General features: G+C 40.6%; 1 protein-coding gene across 1 annotated transcript; it reads left to right on the top strand.

The window, feature by feature from the left end:
• LOC109236927 lies at positions 10,274 to 10,879 on the top strand. The gene has a single exon (XM_019403170.1). The coding sequence runs from the start codon at positions 10,274 to 10,276 to the stop codon at positions 10,877 to 10,879; it is 606 nt and encodes a 201-aa protein (XP_019258715.1).

Genomic DNA, 18,017 nt, shown 5'->3' with positions numbered 1-18,017 from the left:
ATACACGTTATTCAAAGATCTCGATGACACCGATCCAGAAAACCCTGAGCATCCTCTGACTCTGCTCCATTGAACTCGGGATGGTCAAGCCTCTTAAACCGCTCCAACCTCTTCTGCTCCTCATCAGACATAGGTGGACTTACCTCGGCCCGAACATCAACAAATAGTTGAATTGGTAATACCTCTGGTTTCTGATAATCCTGAGCTGGCTTCTCCGATGTATGGGCGGGTGGGAATCTCGGCTCCTCCCCCCAGCCTGTGAGGTAGCTAGTACAACTGGTATCATACCTGCCTAAGCCAAGCTTTTTTACACACTCAAGATCTAAACCAAGGTCTCCTGAAGACCAGGTATAGCAATATGCACCGCCGGTGTCTGTGCTTGTCCCACCGGCTCAGCAGTATTCGGAACCTGCTCCTCATCTGGAGAAATTGGTGTCTCCACAGGTGCTACTCTAGCTGTAGTACGAGCCTCACCTTGGCCTCTACCTCAGCCCCAACCTCTCGCAGCCCTGACTCGTGGTACTGGTGCTTGTCTATCTGATCTGGCTACACGTTTCCTCACAATCTGTGAGAGAATAGAAGAGTAAAGGTTCAAACTTCGGAAGTAACAAATCCGCACAACAAAAATGCAAGAAAGTGAAGTTATACTAATAGTTCGGTAGCCTCTAGAAGATAAGTACAGACATATCAGTACCGATCCGCATGACTCTACTAAACTTATTTATGACTCTTAAGACCTAGGTAACCTAGTGCCTTGATACCAACTTGTCACAACCTAACTCCCACCAGAGCCGCGACGTCGCCTAAAACTACTTGCTAAGCAACAATAACAATGAACTCAATAAAGCTTAACTTAATAATCTCAACTATGGGAATATCATGAAATATCTAAGAAAACAACGGTAATACTACTACAAATATCCCAAAGATCTGGTGTCAACGAGTACATGAGCACTATTGAATGTCAAAATACAAGGCCAATTCCTCAATACAACTGTCCGGACAATAGAACAATAATAACAGAAGTAAATGAAAGAAAAATCCAAGGTTTTGGAAAAATATAGCAGCTACCTCATAGTCTCCTCAAGTGGTACGGGTGCGAACTCTAGAAATCATCACATCCAGAAGTACCTGGATCTACACATGAAGTGCAGAGTGTAGTATGAGTACAACTGACCCCATGTACTCAATAAGTAACAAACCTAACCTTGGGCTGAGTTCACTAATAAGCTCAGAAGAAACAGTCAATGACCAACATCAATAATCAATAACTACTCAAAATATAAGGGAAATAGTAAAAGTAAATAACTCAATGATGTCATGTTCCGCTCATTCACAAATTACAGGACTTTAGACATGATTTTCAAATATAGCAGTCAAGCCCAACACATGTAAGACATATCCTTTACCAACTAGAATAAGGAACGTACATCTCTATGCCTATATGTCAAATCAATATCTTCACCGTAAAACTATCAATAATAACTACACTCAGCACGCTCACAGTGCCTGGAACAATTCCCCTCACCATCACACACAACTACATTCAACAATGTACGGGTGCCTGGCATAAATGCCCCTCACCAAAGCGCGTATATATCACTATATTTTTGCTCACTGTAATATCCAACTCTGGAGGGGTAGATCCTGGCCCAAGTGCTAATCAATATCACATATCCCAATAGTGGAGCTTGGTGCATGCGCCGACCCTAATAAGTACTAATTAGCCCAATACGAGTCTGGCGTATGGGTCACCTCAAAATCAATTCCATATCGACTCTATGGCCCAAGATCAGTCATCCACCGCTTAAGTATCAGTCAATCATATCTCACAATACTCAATTCAATAGTGTTATGCATATGAGGCATCAACAAGATGTGAGAAATGAAAATAAAAACAACACACTGAGACGGAGATATCATACATGGATATAGCATCATGACTGAAAGTATGTGTATAATTAAGGCAAATAGCTCAACACAGTAAGAATAGGCCTATCATGTCTCAAACAAATATGCAAAAAGCCTAGACATGGTTTCTAACATAAATCATAGGTCAAATAATCATACAAGTAGATAAAACATGGACAAAATGAGGCATGATAGCAAAACTAGTCTGGTACTAGTCTAAAGTTCACCCAAATCATGAATACTTCAGTGCACACACACACGCCCGTCACCTAGCATGTGCATCACCCCAAAACATCTTATATAACGTAGTTCTTAGGGATGATTACCCTCAATTCTGAGTTTAGGTATGTTACTTACCTCAAAATGCAGAAATTAATACTCCGAAAGGCCCTTTCCACACGAATCAGCCTCTGAGCGAAACGAATCTAGTCAATATAACTTAATATCATCAATAAAATCCATCAGAAACAAATTTTAAATGATAAATCTAAGATCTTGAATTAATAATACAAAGTCAACCCCATGCCCACACCCAGAACCCGACCAAACTCACAAATTTCGAACACCCATCCCGATACGAGTTCAAATATATATGTTTCATCCAATTCTAATCTCAAATCATCAAATCTCACTCTCCAAAATTATAGTCGAAAATCCCCAAATTCTACCCTAAATTCACATAAACTAGATGAAATAATCCATGGGTAATCAATATCTATCATCAAAGTTGAATAAACTTCACTTACCTCTTCAATTGTGGTTAAAACTCTCCCAAAAATTGCCTCCAACCGAGCTCAACAATCCAAATAATGAAAAATGACCGAACCCTTCGAGTATAAGGTCTGCTATGTCACGACCCAAACCGATGGGCCGCGACGGGCACCCGGTACCTTACTCAACCGAGTACCAACATAACGTATCTTTCATATCATTCTATCATAGGTGAATGAACCGGAGTAAAGCATGAGGGAATACAAACTTATACATATGAAGTACGGGCCTATAAGGCCGGCATGATTCTTTATATACTCGAAACATAGGCCGCACAAGGCCATACAAGTATCCGTATACATGACATCTGTCTACAAGCCTCTAAGAATACATAATATCATAAAGGTTGGGACAGGGTCCCGCTATACCAATCAATGCATGTACTAATCATACTGACCAAAGAAGCAACTCTGGAGCAAATGGAGCGTACCAACACCTTCCGCTGAGCTGATAGCCTATCTGGAGGACTCTCGACCTGTCTATCAGGACCTGCAGGCATGAAACGCAGCGTCCCCAGGCAAAAGGGACGTCAGTACAAATAATGTACTGAGTATGTAAGGAATGAAAATCAGTAAATAATAGACAATAGCATGAGAGAAACATGGAGTAAAAGACTCGACATGTAAGTCTGGATAACTCTGTAAATCATGTAGTACTTATAGTGTCATGCATATGCGTATGAATTTCATGTCGTGCATAGGTACATGTGTTCATAACATTATCAAGCCTCTGAGGGCATCCCATCATATCATCTCGGCCACTGTGGACAAAATCATCAACGTATACCAGCTGATCAGNGCATGCTATAGTTGTTGGGGGTAGAAAACATGTTATTAGGGTTATATTACTAATTGTGCAATAGAAACCATGTTTAGGGTTCATACATGCATTAGAAATCATGCTCTTAGGATCCATGTTTTCTTGCTTCAACATCTCATCCATCACTAATCCATGTTTTATGTTTATCACTTAGAAATCCTGTTCCTAGGACAATAACAACATTGGCATAAAAGTTGTTACTCTCGTACTTTCAGAAGTCACATTTCAATAATTCTGCAACTCTTGTGCGCATTTAGAAATCATGCCTTAGGGATTCTATTTTTTAACAATGCTGCCATTTGCATGTGCATATTAGATATCATGTTCTAGGATCTTGTTTGCACTTTGTTTAAGACGCCTAGTTAATGTAAATAAAAAAAATAATCTCACATTGTGGTGTTTTTCTGAATAAAGCTGGTAATAATCTCTGCATTCGTATCAACTAGAACAACATGCTCTTAGGGTAAAATAATTTCCACACTGTTTTAACAATTCTGAATAACTGCTGCACATTATTTTACGCCTAGGCAAGCCTTAGGTAATCAACATTAAATAAAACCAGAATCATCTCTGTGATTAGTGTCTAATTATCAACTGTTAAAATCAGTAGGCAAGCCTGATTCGGACTTCTTTTCTGAGTCATGTGAAAAATATGGTTCTACTGTTATCACTTAGATACCTTGTTAGGATCTGAATGTGGACCTTACCTGTGTATGAGTCGTGATGTCTGTGTGCATTACTTGTGGAGGTATATCTGAGCCTTCTATCTGTTTTCTCTGTTTCCCCCCCTAAACGCAGTCCTATGTGTTCTTGTTTGTCGCCTAGCATTTTGCCTTTAAACCTGAGGGTCTGCCCAGAACCCCCTTTTATAGGATAGGAGTCCTAAATTCCTCCGGGACTGATAGGAAGGGACGGGTAACAGCATGCAATCGGGGTCGAGACCAACCTTCGCTTTAATTACCTTCACGGGGCAGGAAAGGGTAGATATGGATATGATGACCGGTGCGCTAATGCCATGCGTAGCCCCTTTCTAAAGAGTGATTACCGGGCATTGTACTGATGTGATCCTACAGGCTAACCAACCTAGGATACCCCTTTATATTCACAAACACGCTTAGATTGTACTTCTTTTCAAAATCTTATTTTTCATTAAATTTTTTCAAACATCTGTGTATTTAAACTTAAATCCCTTACTATTTGAGCCATACTTGTTTATTTGCTAATTGTATAAATTCACAAAAACTGTCTGGCCGGGAACCACACTAGTGGATCCTCAGGGGTGCCTAACACCTTTCCCTTAGGATAATTTCAAGCCCTTACCCTATCTCAGGTTACCAAACTTAGTTATAGATGAACCTTATAGGTGCCCTAACGCACCTTAAATCGTTAGGTGGTGACTCTTCAAAATTCAAACCCCTTTCCCAAAAGGAACGAGTTGTCTCAACCAAAACGTCACGAACCCGATTTCGCGAGAAAAAGTGGGGCGCGACAGCATGGTGACTCTGCTGGGGATATTTAGGCTTTTACCATTTCATACCGTTTATGTGAATTTGTACCCTCCCTATGTGCAATTATTTGTTTAATTTCTTTAAGCATTTAATTTCTTCTTCAAAAGCAAACTGACATATCCTTTTTGTTTCCTTCTTTTATAACTGCTTTAAATTATAAAACTGTTGTATTTATCGTTTTCTTAACGTGCAAATACATGTCAACGTGCTTTTAATTATTGCATAATCATTCTCAACATCATACTCCACTCGTGCCAAACAAATACTATAGCAACGCTTGATGAGTGGTTGCGCCCTTCCTATATCATTAACCCCCTAAATTCGGAAAGACTTATTTGCGATAAAACTAGTCGATCAGCGGTGCAGTCGGCAGTTCCGTGCCTTCCCCCTTGAGTTGTCCGCTCAAGGTTACCAGTCTAAAACCTCATAAAAACCTTACTCTGTTTAAATTGCGCATGCATCATGGTCAAACCTAGTCGGGTCAGTTATGTTGTCCACATAATGATCCTTTAAGATAGCCTTGTCCAAAGTCCAATGGGTTTCCCTAAATCCAAACGGACATCATCGAATAATAGAGAATAATAAATCGTTCCTGTATGCTCTCGGTGCACGATAAGCCAAGGCAGGCTAACGTGCACCTATGGCAAGGAAGAGAAGACAAGCTATGCCGGCGACTGTCACGCCGGTGACATCAGGGACAACAACCCTTACTCCGTTAACGTTTGGGAGCTTCTTGCCAACTGGTTTCTAGCTAATTGCAGAGGAGACTGAGCTAGATGAGAAAGAGGGTATGAACAGTAAGCAAGGACCATCTACCTACGAGTCCTAAGCGGCTTCAATTCTCAGAAGCTGGGTCATCAAGAGTAGATCTCGATCTGGGAAATGCAGAGAAGATCAAGGAAAGAATGGAACATGCAAAAGATGTACGAATGCAGAATAGGAAATCACAAATGGGGCTGAAGTTGGAGTATATACCACCGAGCCACAGAGAAGCTAAGCTAGTAATACAAATTGAAGAAGAAGATGTGAATGAGTTAAATGAGTATTGGGACAATGCTGTAATTGGGTATGTACTTGGGGATACACCATATGAGAAATCGATGATAAATTACATTGAAACAATCTGGGACTTTGTAGATAAACCTCAAGTATTATATCATCAAGAGGGATATTATGTCTTCAGATTTGGGAAAAGGGAGGATAAGGAGGCTGTAATGCAGGCAGGGCCATATACCTATCATAATAAACCACTAATTTTGCAAAACTGGGAAAGAGATTTTCACTTTGATCCTAAGTGTATTACGACTATACCATTATGGATACAATTGCCTAACTTATCAGTTGGATACTGGACAACAGATGCATTAAGTAAGGTGGCAAGTGCTGTGGGAATGCCTATGTATACAGACAGATACGCAGGTGAATTAGGGAAGATTTCTTTTGCAAGAATACTTTGTGAAAGTGGACATTACAAAACCCTTGGTGGAGACAGTTGAAATCATTACTCCAACTTGTGTAAAGCAACAGGAAATAGTGTATGAATGGAGGCCAAAATTTCGCTCTGAGTGCTTGCACTTTGGGCATGAATTGATTGAATGCTGGAAGATGAATAAGAAAGAGGATAATGAAGAATTCCAATTGCCTAGAAGAAGAAATAGAGGAAGAAGGAACATAATCATACAAGAGTGGAAACCAAAGGAACAACAAGCACAAGAGGAGACAAATGAAATGGCCAATGTGGTACAGGAGCAGGTGGAGAATAAACAGCAACCACATCACAGTCTAGCAGACCAAAGAGGAAAAAAGGTGATAAATACAAAGGAAAATGAAAAACAGGCTTACTCCCTGAGCAACCAGAGAAAAAGTGAAGAAGCAAATAGATTTGCAGTGCTGAAAGAAATGTCACATGAAGATGAACAGGGAGGAGGAATGGTGCAGGAGAGGGTACAACAACCACCATGATAATAAGCACATAGAATATAAGAGGGCTTAACAAGCCCAATAAGCAAAAAAAGCTGAGAATCTTTTTGCAAAATAATAAGATTGATGTCTTAGGATGTCTGGAAACTAGAGTTAAAGAAAAAAAGTCAAAAAAAATTCTGTACAAAATAGCAAATGACTGGGGATGCAGATGCAATTATGAGCAGGCAGAAAATGGTAGAATATGGGTGATTTGGAAACAAAACCTATCAGTGGATGTAGTGCAAGTTCATGAGCAATGTATCCACTGTAAGGTAATTGATGCAACAAATGGAAGGCAGATCATGCTGTCAGTGGTATATGCAAGGAACAAAGCTCAAGAGAGAACTAGATTATGGAAAGAACTGGAAGCAATGGGGGGCGTGATTCAAATGCCATGGATCATAAGTGGTGTTGTTCAGATGATAGACTGGGCCAACCAGTCACTATGACTGAGATAAAGGATTTTAAAGAATGTATTGATACACTGCAACTATCTCCTGTGAAGACAAAAGGTTGTTTTTACACTTGGTGCAACAAACAACAAGCAACTGAAAGAGTATACAGCAGAATAGATTGGGTACTTGGAAACTTTAAGTGGATCAGAGACTATGGACATGTGGAAGCCGATTGTTTAGAACTTGGAATATCTGATCATTCCCCTATAGTGATCCAGATATGGCAAAGGTAGAATATGTATAACAGACCTTTTAAAATGTACATGGTAATAATGGAGCATAGAGAGTTCAAACCTATGGTTGTGGATGTATGGAAGCAGAGAAAGAACTGTGACCCCATGGAAAGAATATGGAGGAAACTACAGAATTTGAAGATGAAGTCAAAAGATTTGAACAAGGAAATGATGAGCTATGAGAGAAGGCTGAATCAAACAAGACAAAAATTAGAATATGTTCAGAAGAGTCTGAGGATAAATCCATTATGTCAAGTCTTGATTGAGGAAGAAAAAGTGGTACTGCAGGAGTTAGAGAAGTGGAGCACAGTTGAGGAAAAGATATTGAGGCAAAGGTCGAGAGTAAATTGGATAGATTGTGGAGACTCAAACTCAAAGTATTTCTATGCTCAATTGAAGATGAGAGCAAGTAGGAATGCTATATCTTCTGTATACAATGCAGGAGGGATAAGAGTCACAGAACCAATAGAAATAGAGAAGGAATTTGTTAAATTCTTCAAGCAGCTCATGGGGACAGACACTGGGCTCAAACCTTGCCCAAATGCAGAGATCATCAAAGAAGTAGTGTGTTTGTCAATGAACCAACAGGTGGAGTTAATCAAGGAAGTAACACATGAGGAAATAGATGAAGCAATCAAGGATATGCCAAATGATAAAGCACCAGGAGTGGATGGATTTCCAGTTGAATTTTTTAAGCTACATTGGCAAGAAGTCAGAAATGATGTAAATGAGGCAGTGGACTACTTCTTCAGAACAAGTAAAATGCAGAAAGCTTGGAATTGCACTGCAATCACACTGATTCCCAAAGGTTCAANGTACATGTGTTCATAACATTATCAAGCCTCTGAGGGCATCCCATCATATCATCTCGGCCACTGTGGACAAAATCATCAACGTATACCAGCTGATCAGGTGGTGGCGCGTATATAACGCCATAACCTTTCCCATATCCCATATATATATATATATATATATATANTAGTTTAAATATGTTTGCTTGATTACTGATGATAAACCATGATTGCACTTGCAGTTGCCCCAGTGGCCATGAGTACTTATTAAAATCAGGGACTACATTTTGTATGCAACTTTTCGATGATGCCAAAAGGGGGAAGAAATTTGTGCTTTACACACATTCTGAATAAGTGATATTTATAACCTAATTAACCTGGTCCTTGATGATGAGTAAATTTTCTACACTTTGTTTTGATGGTTGATCTGAGTTCTTACAGGATCCAAGTAAGTAAAAAGCACAGAGTTTGTCATCATCAAAAAGGGGGAATTTGTTGGCCCAAGAACAGGTAAAGTTTTGAAGATTGACAAAAGAACTCAGACATAGACCAGGTCCATCTTGTAAAGCACAGTCATGATCAACCTGTACATGTGAGATGCACGTGAAGGAGATAAATCTAACTGATCAAGAAGTGATATCTCCTGATCTGATCGAAAAGGTTGCATATTGGATAAGTAGAGAAAGACTCCTTACATGAAGAGAACATAGTTTAGGAAGAAGATAGTGTTAGAGTTTGAGATCACTATGAACTCTTCTACGATAGAAGAGTAGCAATTGAATCCCAGTCAAACTCTGATTACTAACCTATTAAATGTCAGTGTTGTTCTCTTTTACAAATAATGCACACAAGGAGGAAGCCATTGTTATATGCTCTCGGCGCACGATAAGCCAAGGTAGGCTAACGTGCACCTATGGCAAGGAAGAGAAGACAAGCTATGCCGGCGACTGTCACACCGGTGACATCAGGGACAACAACCCTTACTCTGTTAACGTTTGGGAGCTTCTTGCCAACTGGTTTCCAGCCAATTGCAGAGGAGACTGACCTAGATGAGAAAGAGGGTATGAACAGTAAGCAATGGAACAGTGATTCTGGAAAAAATATGAGTGAAGCTGTGAAGAGCAAGGACCATCTACCTACGAGTCCTAAGCGGCTTCAATTCTCAGAAGCTGGGTCATCAAGAGTAGATCTAGATCTGGGAAATGCAGAGAAGATGAAGGAAAGAATGGAACATGCAAAAGATGTACGAACGCAGAATTGGAAATCACANACTGGATATACAAAGGGCAGCCTGCCTTTTAAATATTTGGGAGTGCCATTGTCGACCAGGAAGCCGAATATAAACCAATGTCTACCTTTGGTTGAGAACATCATTGATAGAGTGAGATGCTGGTCTGCTAGGATGTTATCATATGCTGGAAGACTACAACTGAACAATCAGTGCTATTTGGTAGTGCAAACTATACTAGGCTCAAATATTCTTGATTCCAAAGAAGATTATAAAAATGGTGGAGGCTGTCTGCAGGACTTTCCTGTGGACTGGATCAACTGAAATATCTCGGAAAGCCCTTATAGCATGGGACAAAATTTGCCAACCTAAAAGTATAGGGGGATTGAATGTGATCAACATGAGAACCTGGAATAAAGCTGCAGTGATGAAACACTTATGGGCATTGGCTATGAAGAAGGATACACTATGGATTAGATGGGCTCACATATACTACATAAAAAATAGAAGAATTGAAGAAATAGATACACCAAAAAATGCAGCAATGGAATGGTGAGGAAGATACGATTAGAAATGAAAGGAAGATGTACTGAAGATGAGGACAACAAACAGACATGCATCGATTCTGAGAGAGTTTGAGAAACAAGGCAAGTTCCAGATCAACAAGGCATATGTGCAACTTCAACCTCAATTCAGTAAAGTGAAATGGAAGAGTATTCATATGACATTTCACAAAGTTCATCCAAGGTTTAAATTCCATCTATGGTTAGCCATCAATCAGAGACTAGCAACAGTCGACAGACTTGCAAAGTTTGGATTACAAGTGCAGGCAGAATGTGTGTTCTGTGGACAGCATGAGGAAAACTTTGAGCATCTGTTTTTTAAATGTCAGTATACAAAAACATTGTGGGAAAGAATGCTCAATTGGTTAGGATACAGAAGGCAGATTCAAAACTGGGAACAGGAAGTGAGCTGGATAAGTAGTGTGGCAAAGAAGAAAGATTGTGTTGCAGAAATGACCATGGCAGTCTTTGCAATGGTTGTCTACTGCATATGGAGAGAACGGAATATGATCAGATTTGAGAAAGGAAGATATGATGCTGATAGAGTGTGCAAGGAAATTGCAATGCATATACATATTCAAGGACGAAAGAAGATCAAATTGAGTCAAGGATTGGCAACTGTGAATAAAATGCCGTAGTATAGAAGTAGAAATAAATTAGTATAGATATACTTATTTTTTTAATTGCAATTGATATGAGAGATTAACGGTCAGCGTTAATCTAGTTTTGTAATGACTTTTTGATGGAATAAAAGTTTAAAATTTCGTAAAAAAAAAATGAAGATGTAGACTTAAGCTTTATGTCACATTGGATATTGGTACATTGGTTCTCTTGTGTTAATTTACATTTATCCGATAGTTACTTATCCAAAAAAATTACATTTATCCAAGCGTTTGACAAGATCATCCGTTATTTCCTCAAGGCGTAGCAACAACTGAGAAAGGACATATTCTAGACAAATAGGCTATATGGTGTCTTGCAAGCTAGGCATACCCTGCAGTTTCAAAAGCTTGGAAGCCTATAGTGTAGTCTATTTTTCAATAGCCTCGGGATTTAGGATGGACCAAGAATTCTTGATGTTGCAGTTGCATAGTAAGAGGTTGATAGCTATGGTAGTGTTTTTTTTCCACGATAATTCATAGTACTAACATATGGGAGAATAAGAATATACACATCTTTAGAATTTCTACGAATAGAGTAATTTATGGAAGTTGTGTACTTGCTCGTTTCGCTTTTGTCGTATAGATCATGCCAAAAAGAAAGAAGGGATAGCCTTAACATACCTGAGTCGATTCTCTTGAGAAAGATTACACCGTACTCCGTTAATATTGCAAAATCTCACGTTAATTTGAAAGCTTGGGCGCAGCTTATAGGTTATATAATATGCATTTGCATTTCAGAATGGATGAACGTGCTTTTTATGCAAAAGAATCTTGCTGGACTCCTTAAGTTGAAACATAATTTCCTAGAATTTGATGGACTCCTTCAGAAGAGGGGTAACGAATGAATTCTAATTTTCTTAGATTGTTATCTTTGGTTAAGGTGGGTCCCTCATTGAAGTGTCACCTTAAAGTGTGACACCTTACCCATTCTTATTATTAGTCATCTAGGGAGCTTAGGAATCTTGCCACGTTATGGGGGGGGGGGGGTAATTTAATTATTATCCACTAATTTATTAATTAACTAGGTAATATCCCGTTACCCGATAATTAACCAATTACCCGTATAATTATGAATTATCTCAAGTTACCTAAAAATACTACTCATTTTTAATATACTTTATACATTATACTACCGTGGTCATATGGTACCTTGCATGGTACTAGTTCATAATTATCGAGTATTATCGCTCGACTCGTATTTTATCCTAAATTGGCCACTTTCAACGAAACTCATTTTCTTTAATTCGTGTACCCTTTATCCTTCATGACACTTACTTATCGCTTGTTATAAATAGCGTAAATATGTTAATCTCAAGATAATTTCATCCTTGGACTGATGCCAATTATCTTACGACAAATTCAACGTACAATACTACAACTGCAACATCATTGTAATTTAATACTGCGAAGCATAACATCATCGTAATGTAATACTCCGGGACGTAATATCGACGTAACATCACGGGGTGTAACATGCTAGTCATTCTGCGTTTGCGGGTTCTTAGCCGCTTCTACAGTCCCGCATTTGTGGTCACAAGCTCGCATCTGCGAGTTCCCTCCATCTGCTGACTTACCGCATCTGTGGTATACCCTGCACATCTGCGGTCCTTAACTGCAGATGTGCTTTCGCTTCTGCTCCCAGCTAACCACATTTGCGGTCCTTGCCTTTCCCAGCCAACTCCGCACCTACGGCTCCGCATCTGCGGCCAAACCCACCATAGATGCGAAAACACCAAAACCCAACATCTTTAGCAACACAACCAAATCCGAAACAAGCTGAAACCAATCCGAGACACACCCGAGGCCCCTGGGACCCCATCTAACCATTCCAACTAATCCTAAAACATAACACGAATTGATCGAAGTCTAATGAACTAATGAACTCTCAACTTCCAAAAATCATGCCGAACCATATCAAATCAACTCTGGATGACCTCAAATTTTGCATGCAAGTCCCAAATGGCACAACGAACCTATTCCAACTCCTAGAATCAAAATTCAAATACCATATTAACAAAGTAAACTTTTGGTCAAACCTATTAACCTTACCTTCAACTTTCCAACTTTTGCCAAAAAGCACCAAACCAACCTACGAACCTCCAAATCCAAATTCGGACACACGCTTAAGTCCAAAATCACTGTACAAGTCTGTTGGAATCGTCAAAACACCATTCCAGAGTCGTCTACACAAAATTAAAACTCATGTCAACTCTCACAACTTAAGCTCCCAACATTGGGACTAAGTATCCTAATTCACTCCACAACCTCTCCGAAACCAAACTAACCACCCCAGCAAGTCACGTAACCATAAGTATACATATCACTACAAGAAAATAGGCCTTTAGGGAGGGGAACTATGGTTGTTAAAAGTCCAAATTTGATCGTTATAAGTTGTTAACGGCTAGGAAAAATCCGATCGTCACCGGTCGTTAAAAGCCCCGACGTTAAAAGTTAACGACCGAATTACAATCCAGTCATTAAAGATCCTTTAGCGACAACATAATTTCGGTCGTTATACATTTTTTTAATGTCAAGATTTTCCATTCGCTAATTTGTTATCTAGTCGTTAAAAGTCTTTAATAACAACAACTAATTTAGTCATAACAAGTGCTTTTAGTGACCGTCATTCCATTCATTAGTTGTACAACTACTTTTAAGAACCAAATTTAAATTACAAAAATTTAAATTAGATAAATTGAAATAATGATTTATATGATTTCATACACACCCAACAACAACTCCCCATATGTGCTTTAACTATTTTATGACTTGCATGGATGGTTAGTTCGTGATTTAGAAGGGTTCGGTTGAAATCGGAACACTTGGTTCCTTAATGTTGGCTACATAGGGCTAAATTTGACTTGAGTCAACAACATCGAAATCGGGATTCGGTTCCAATAGGTTCATATGATGATTTCAGACTTAGGGCGTATGTTCAAATCGGGTTTTGGAAGACCCGGAGCGTGTCTGCGCTTAATATTGAAAGTTGGCACATTAAAGGTTTTAAAGTTCTTTAAATTTGGTGTGGAGTAGTTTGATGTTATCGAGGTCGTTTGGGATTCTGAGCCTTGGAATAGTTTCATATGGTGATTTAAGACTTGCATGCAAAATTTGGTATCATTCTGAGTAGTTTAAGTATGATTCGGCGCGTTCGGAGCGAATTGGAAACTTGAAGTTCATAATTTGATTCAATTTAGTTTTGGGGTGCGATTCTTAGTTTCATAGTTGTTTTATGTGTTTTGAGAGTTTGAGCAGGTCCATGTTATGCTTATGGACTTGTTGCTGCATTTGGACGGGGTCCCGAGTGGCTCGGGTGTATTTTGTACCACCCGGAGCTAAGTTGGAGAAACCAGATTTTCCAGTTCTGGATTCCTTCTTCACGAACGCGGAAGGACCCTCGTATTCGCGATGAAGGATTTGGGCAGTGGGGCGATTTGTTCTTCGCATTCACGATCAAGCGGTCACGTTCGCGAAGCTTTGAGGTTCAAGGACTACACGTTCACGAAGGTCCTCTCGCGTTCGCGTAGAAGAAAGGGACCTGGGAGGGGTCAGTACCCATTGCCCTTCGCGTTCGCGATGCTCAGGCAGGCCAAGCATTTGCGATTACGAGACTGCCCTCACGTTTGCGATGAAGGTTTCTTGGGCCTGGGGGAGCTTTGCCTTCGCGATCATGGGGCCCCTTTCGCGACCGCGAAGAAGGATCACTGGGCAAAGACTTTATTAAAAACGGGACTTATGCCATTTTAAGCTCATTTATTACACTCTTGGCGGTTTTGGAGCTTTAAAGAGGGGGATTTCTACCTAACTATTGAAGGTAAGTAATTCCTACCCAATATAAGTTTAATACATAGATTATGAGTAGATTTTAACAAGTAAAATTGTAAAAATCATGGGTTTAGTTTAAAAATTTAGGCTTTGATAAAAATGGGGTTTAACCACGAAATGGTTATGGAATTGAGTGAAATTATATATTTGAGTTCGTGAGGTTATGGGTAACAACTTTCTTCGAAAATTTTCAGAATCCGGGCACGTGGACCCGGGGATGAATTTTAGGGACCTTTCAATTGGGATTGGGTAATCACGCTAGTAGTTAGAATATGAACTTTTTAACATGTATTGATTAAGTTATAGAACATTTGACTAATTTCGGATTGTTCAGCATCGAGTTGAGGCTTTAGAGTGAATTTGAGGCCGGAAAGTGAGCTTCGAGACGGGGTAAGTCTCTTGTCCAACCTTGTATGAGGAATTTATCCCATAGGTGATTTAAATTAATATTTGCTTCTAATTGTGGGGGCTAAATACACACGAGGTAACGAGAGTCCGTGCGTAGCTACTATTTATGCTTATGTTCGGGTAGTTTAGGACCCAAATCATGAATTACTTGTAATGTTGCACCCTACTTGTTAATTTAAGTGCCTAAATTATATTAGAACTTGTTAGAGGAATTATAAAAGACCGAATTTCACTTTCTTGAATTTAGAGCGGATTACTTGACCATTAATGAAAAATCTATTACATTGTGTATTAGCCGTGTAATAATGTTTAAGTCAAATGCTTATAATGTATCCTCATTTCTTATGGAGGGGGCCGAACGCCTCGGCAGTAGAATAGATGCATCTATGGATCGTGCCGCACATCCCACAGCAATGTACACATTATTTTGGATCGGGCCGTACGACCTCGGCATAAATCGTGCTTAATAATACTCGGAGCCTAATTATACTTGATATTATTTTATGGCTTGTGAGGTTTTGATTATTTATGACAGGAATTGACTTGGAAATTACTAAATGTGAAAGAATTATTCACCTATGCTTGTTATTGAGTTGTTATTATTAATTACATAACCCATGCTTATTTAGAATTTTTTGTATTATTATTGTTAGCCCATAGTAAGTGTCGATGTTGACCCCTCATCTCTAGCTCTTCGAGGTTAGACTTGATACTTACAGGGTACATGTTATTTATGTACTCGCGCTACACTTATGCACTAACCGTGCAGGATCTGAGGTAGGTGCATCTGGCGATCACACCGACGTGCATCCCCGTTACCCGGAGGCCTAGTTGTGAGCTGCTTCCTGAGCCGTTCCGTAGCACCTAGAGTCTCTCCTTTGCATTCATTTCTATCTATTTTCATTTCAGACAGTAGCAAGAGTTTTGTATAATCTATTAGTGCTCATACACTTGTTACACCAGGTCTTGGCACACACAAGCAGACTTGTGGTTTTGGATTATTACTATGGTTATGATTGCACTTAGCTGCTTTCGTTTTATTTATTTAATCCCGTTGTTTCTTAAATATTTTAAATAAGAAAAACTTAATTAATTGGAAATTTATTAAAAATAGAAATCACGTGGTTAGTTCACTGTTGGCTTGCATACTGGCGGCACTGGGCGCCATCACGGCCTATAAGAGAATTGGGTCGGTACAACATGGTATTAGAGCACTAGGTTCACGTAGGTATCACAAGTTATGAGCAGGCCTAATAGTGTCTTGTGGATCAGTGCAGAGACGTCTGTACTTTTCTAGGAAAAGCTATAAGGTGTTAGGAAACTACTCTTTCTTCATCTCCTATCGTGCAGTTGATGTGGTACTAAGTATCTTTCTCTTAGTCTATCACAGATGGTTAGAACACTCGTTGCGGATGTTCCAGTCCATGGAGGAGTTGCTCCCCCTATTGCTAGAGGCCGAGGGAGGGCTCCAGCTCGTGGTGGAGGACGAGGACGTCCCAGAGTTTCTCTAGCTCTGCCACAGTTGATCCAGTAGAGGATCCTATTATTGAAGAGCAGGGTGAGGTGCCTGCAGTAGAGCCAGCCCCAGTGGATTTCATGTCCGCATCGGGATTCTAGGAGGTCATGGGCCGTATGCTGCGGTTCATGGATATTATGACTCAGGCTGGTTTATTTCCCACAGACCCAGCTACATCTCATGCGGGAGGGGGAGCATAGACCCCTACCGCTCAGGCTCCAGGGCATGCAGCTGCCGTATATCAAACCCCTGGCGCACTACCCATGGGCGGAGCTCAGCCAGTAGCAGCAACTATACCTGAGCCCAGACCAGCTACGGCCGGCGAGCCGCATAAGTTATTGGACAGATGGACCAGACTTTATCCTCCTGTCTTTGGAGGTGAGCGATATGAGGAACCCCACGACTTCATTGATCGGTGCAGGAACAGACTACACAACATGAGGATATTGGAGTCCCACGGGGTGTATTTTGCTACTTTCTAGTTGGAGGGCAGGGCCTGTAGGTGGTGGAAGTCATATCTCCTCGGTAGACCAGTAGATTCTCCTCCCATGACTTGGGACCAGTTCACCCGTATCTTTCTGGATAGATATATTCCACCCTCCTAAAGGGAAGAGTTATAGTTTCAGTTTGAGCAGCTCTAGCAGGGTCAGATGTTAGTGACCGACTATAAGGCGAGGTTCTCTGAGTTGTCTTGCCATGCACTTATGATACTTCCTACCTACGCAAAGAGAGTGTGGAGGTTTGTTGCATTTTTGCAGTATTCAGGCCACTATGGCCCGAGAGGTTGAGATGGGGACTTCTTACGAGCTAGTTGTAAAGATAGCTCGGAGGATCGAGGATGTACATCAACGTAGTCGTGAGCATGCTACGAGGGATAATCGATTTTGATATTCTCGAGAGCTTAGAGGTGCCCCGGCTAGGGGTAGAGGTCAGTTCGTGAGGGGTCAGTCCAGCAGGACCACATATCCAGCGCTGCAGCCTCCTCGGGGTGCTCCAGTGCGACCCTATTTCAGCGCCATGCTAGAGAGTTCCTACCGCCCACCAGCTATTCAGGGTTCTTTCAGTGGGTATTCAGGCCATCCGGGTTAGACTTTAGGTCAACACTCGACCGTATTGAGAGGTTTTTCGAGTGCGGGGATCTCAGTCATGTGCGGAGGTTCTGCCCTAGGCTTCGGGCAGTGCAGCAAGGTCAGCAGCCTATGATTACAACACCCGCTGCCCTACCAGCCGTCCGGCCACACAGAGGCAGAGGGCAGGTGGGTAGGGGCCATCCTAGAGGTGGAGGCTAGTCAGGTGGCACTCCAGCTAGGTTCTATGCTTTTCCGGCCGGTCCGGATGTAGTGACCTCAGATGCCGTGATCAGAT

This window comes from Nicotiana attenuata, chromosome 1, assembly GCF_001879085.1.
Source record: "Nicotiana attenuata strain UT chromosome 1, NIATTr2, whole genome shotgun sequence".
Taxonomy (NCBI): Eukaryota; Viridiplantae; Streptophyta; class Magnoliopsida; order Solanales; family Solanaceae; genus Nicotiana; species Nicotiana attenuata.
Note: the sequence above shows the minus strand (reverse complement) of the source record. Positions and strands in the feature narration are given on the sequence as shown.

Excerpts from the sequence above, each read along its gene's own strand:
- LOC109236927 (XM_019403170.1), top strand. The coding sequence starts at position 10,274 with ATGAGGACAACAAACAGACATGCATCGATTCTGAGAGAGTTTGAGAAA.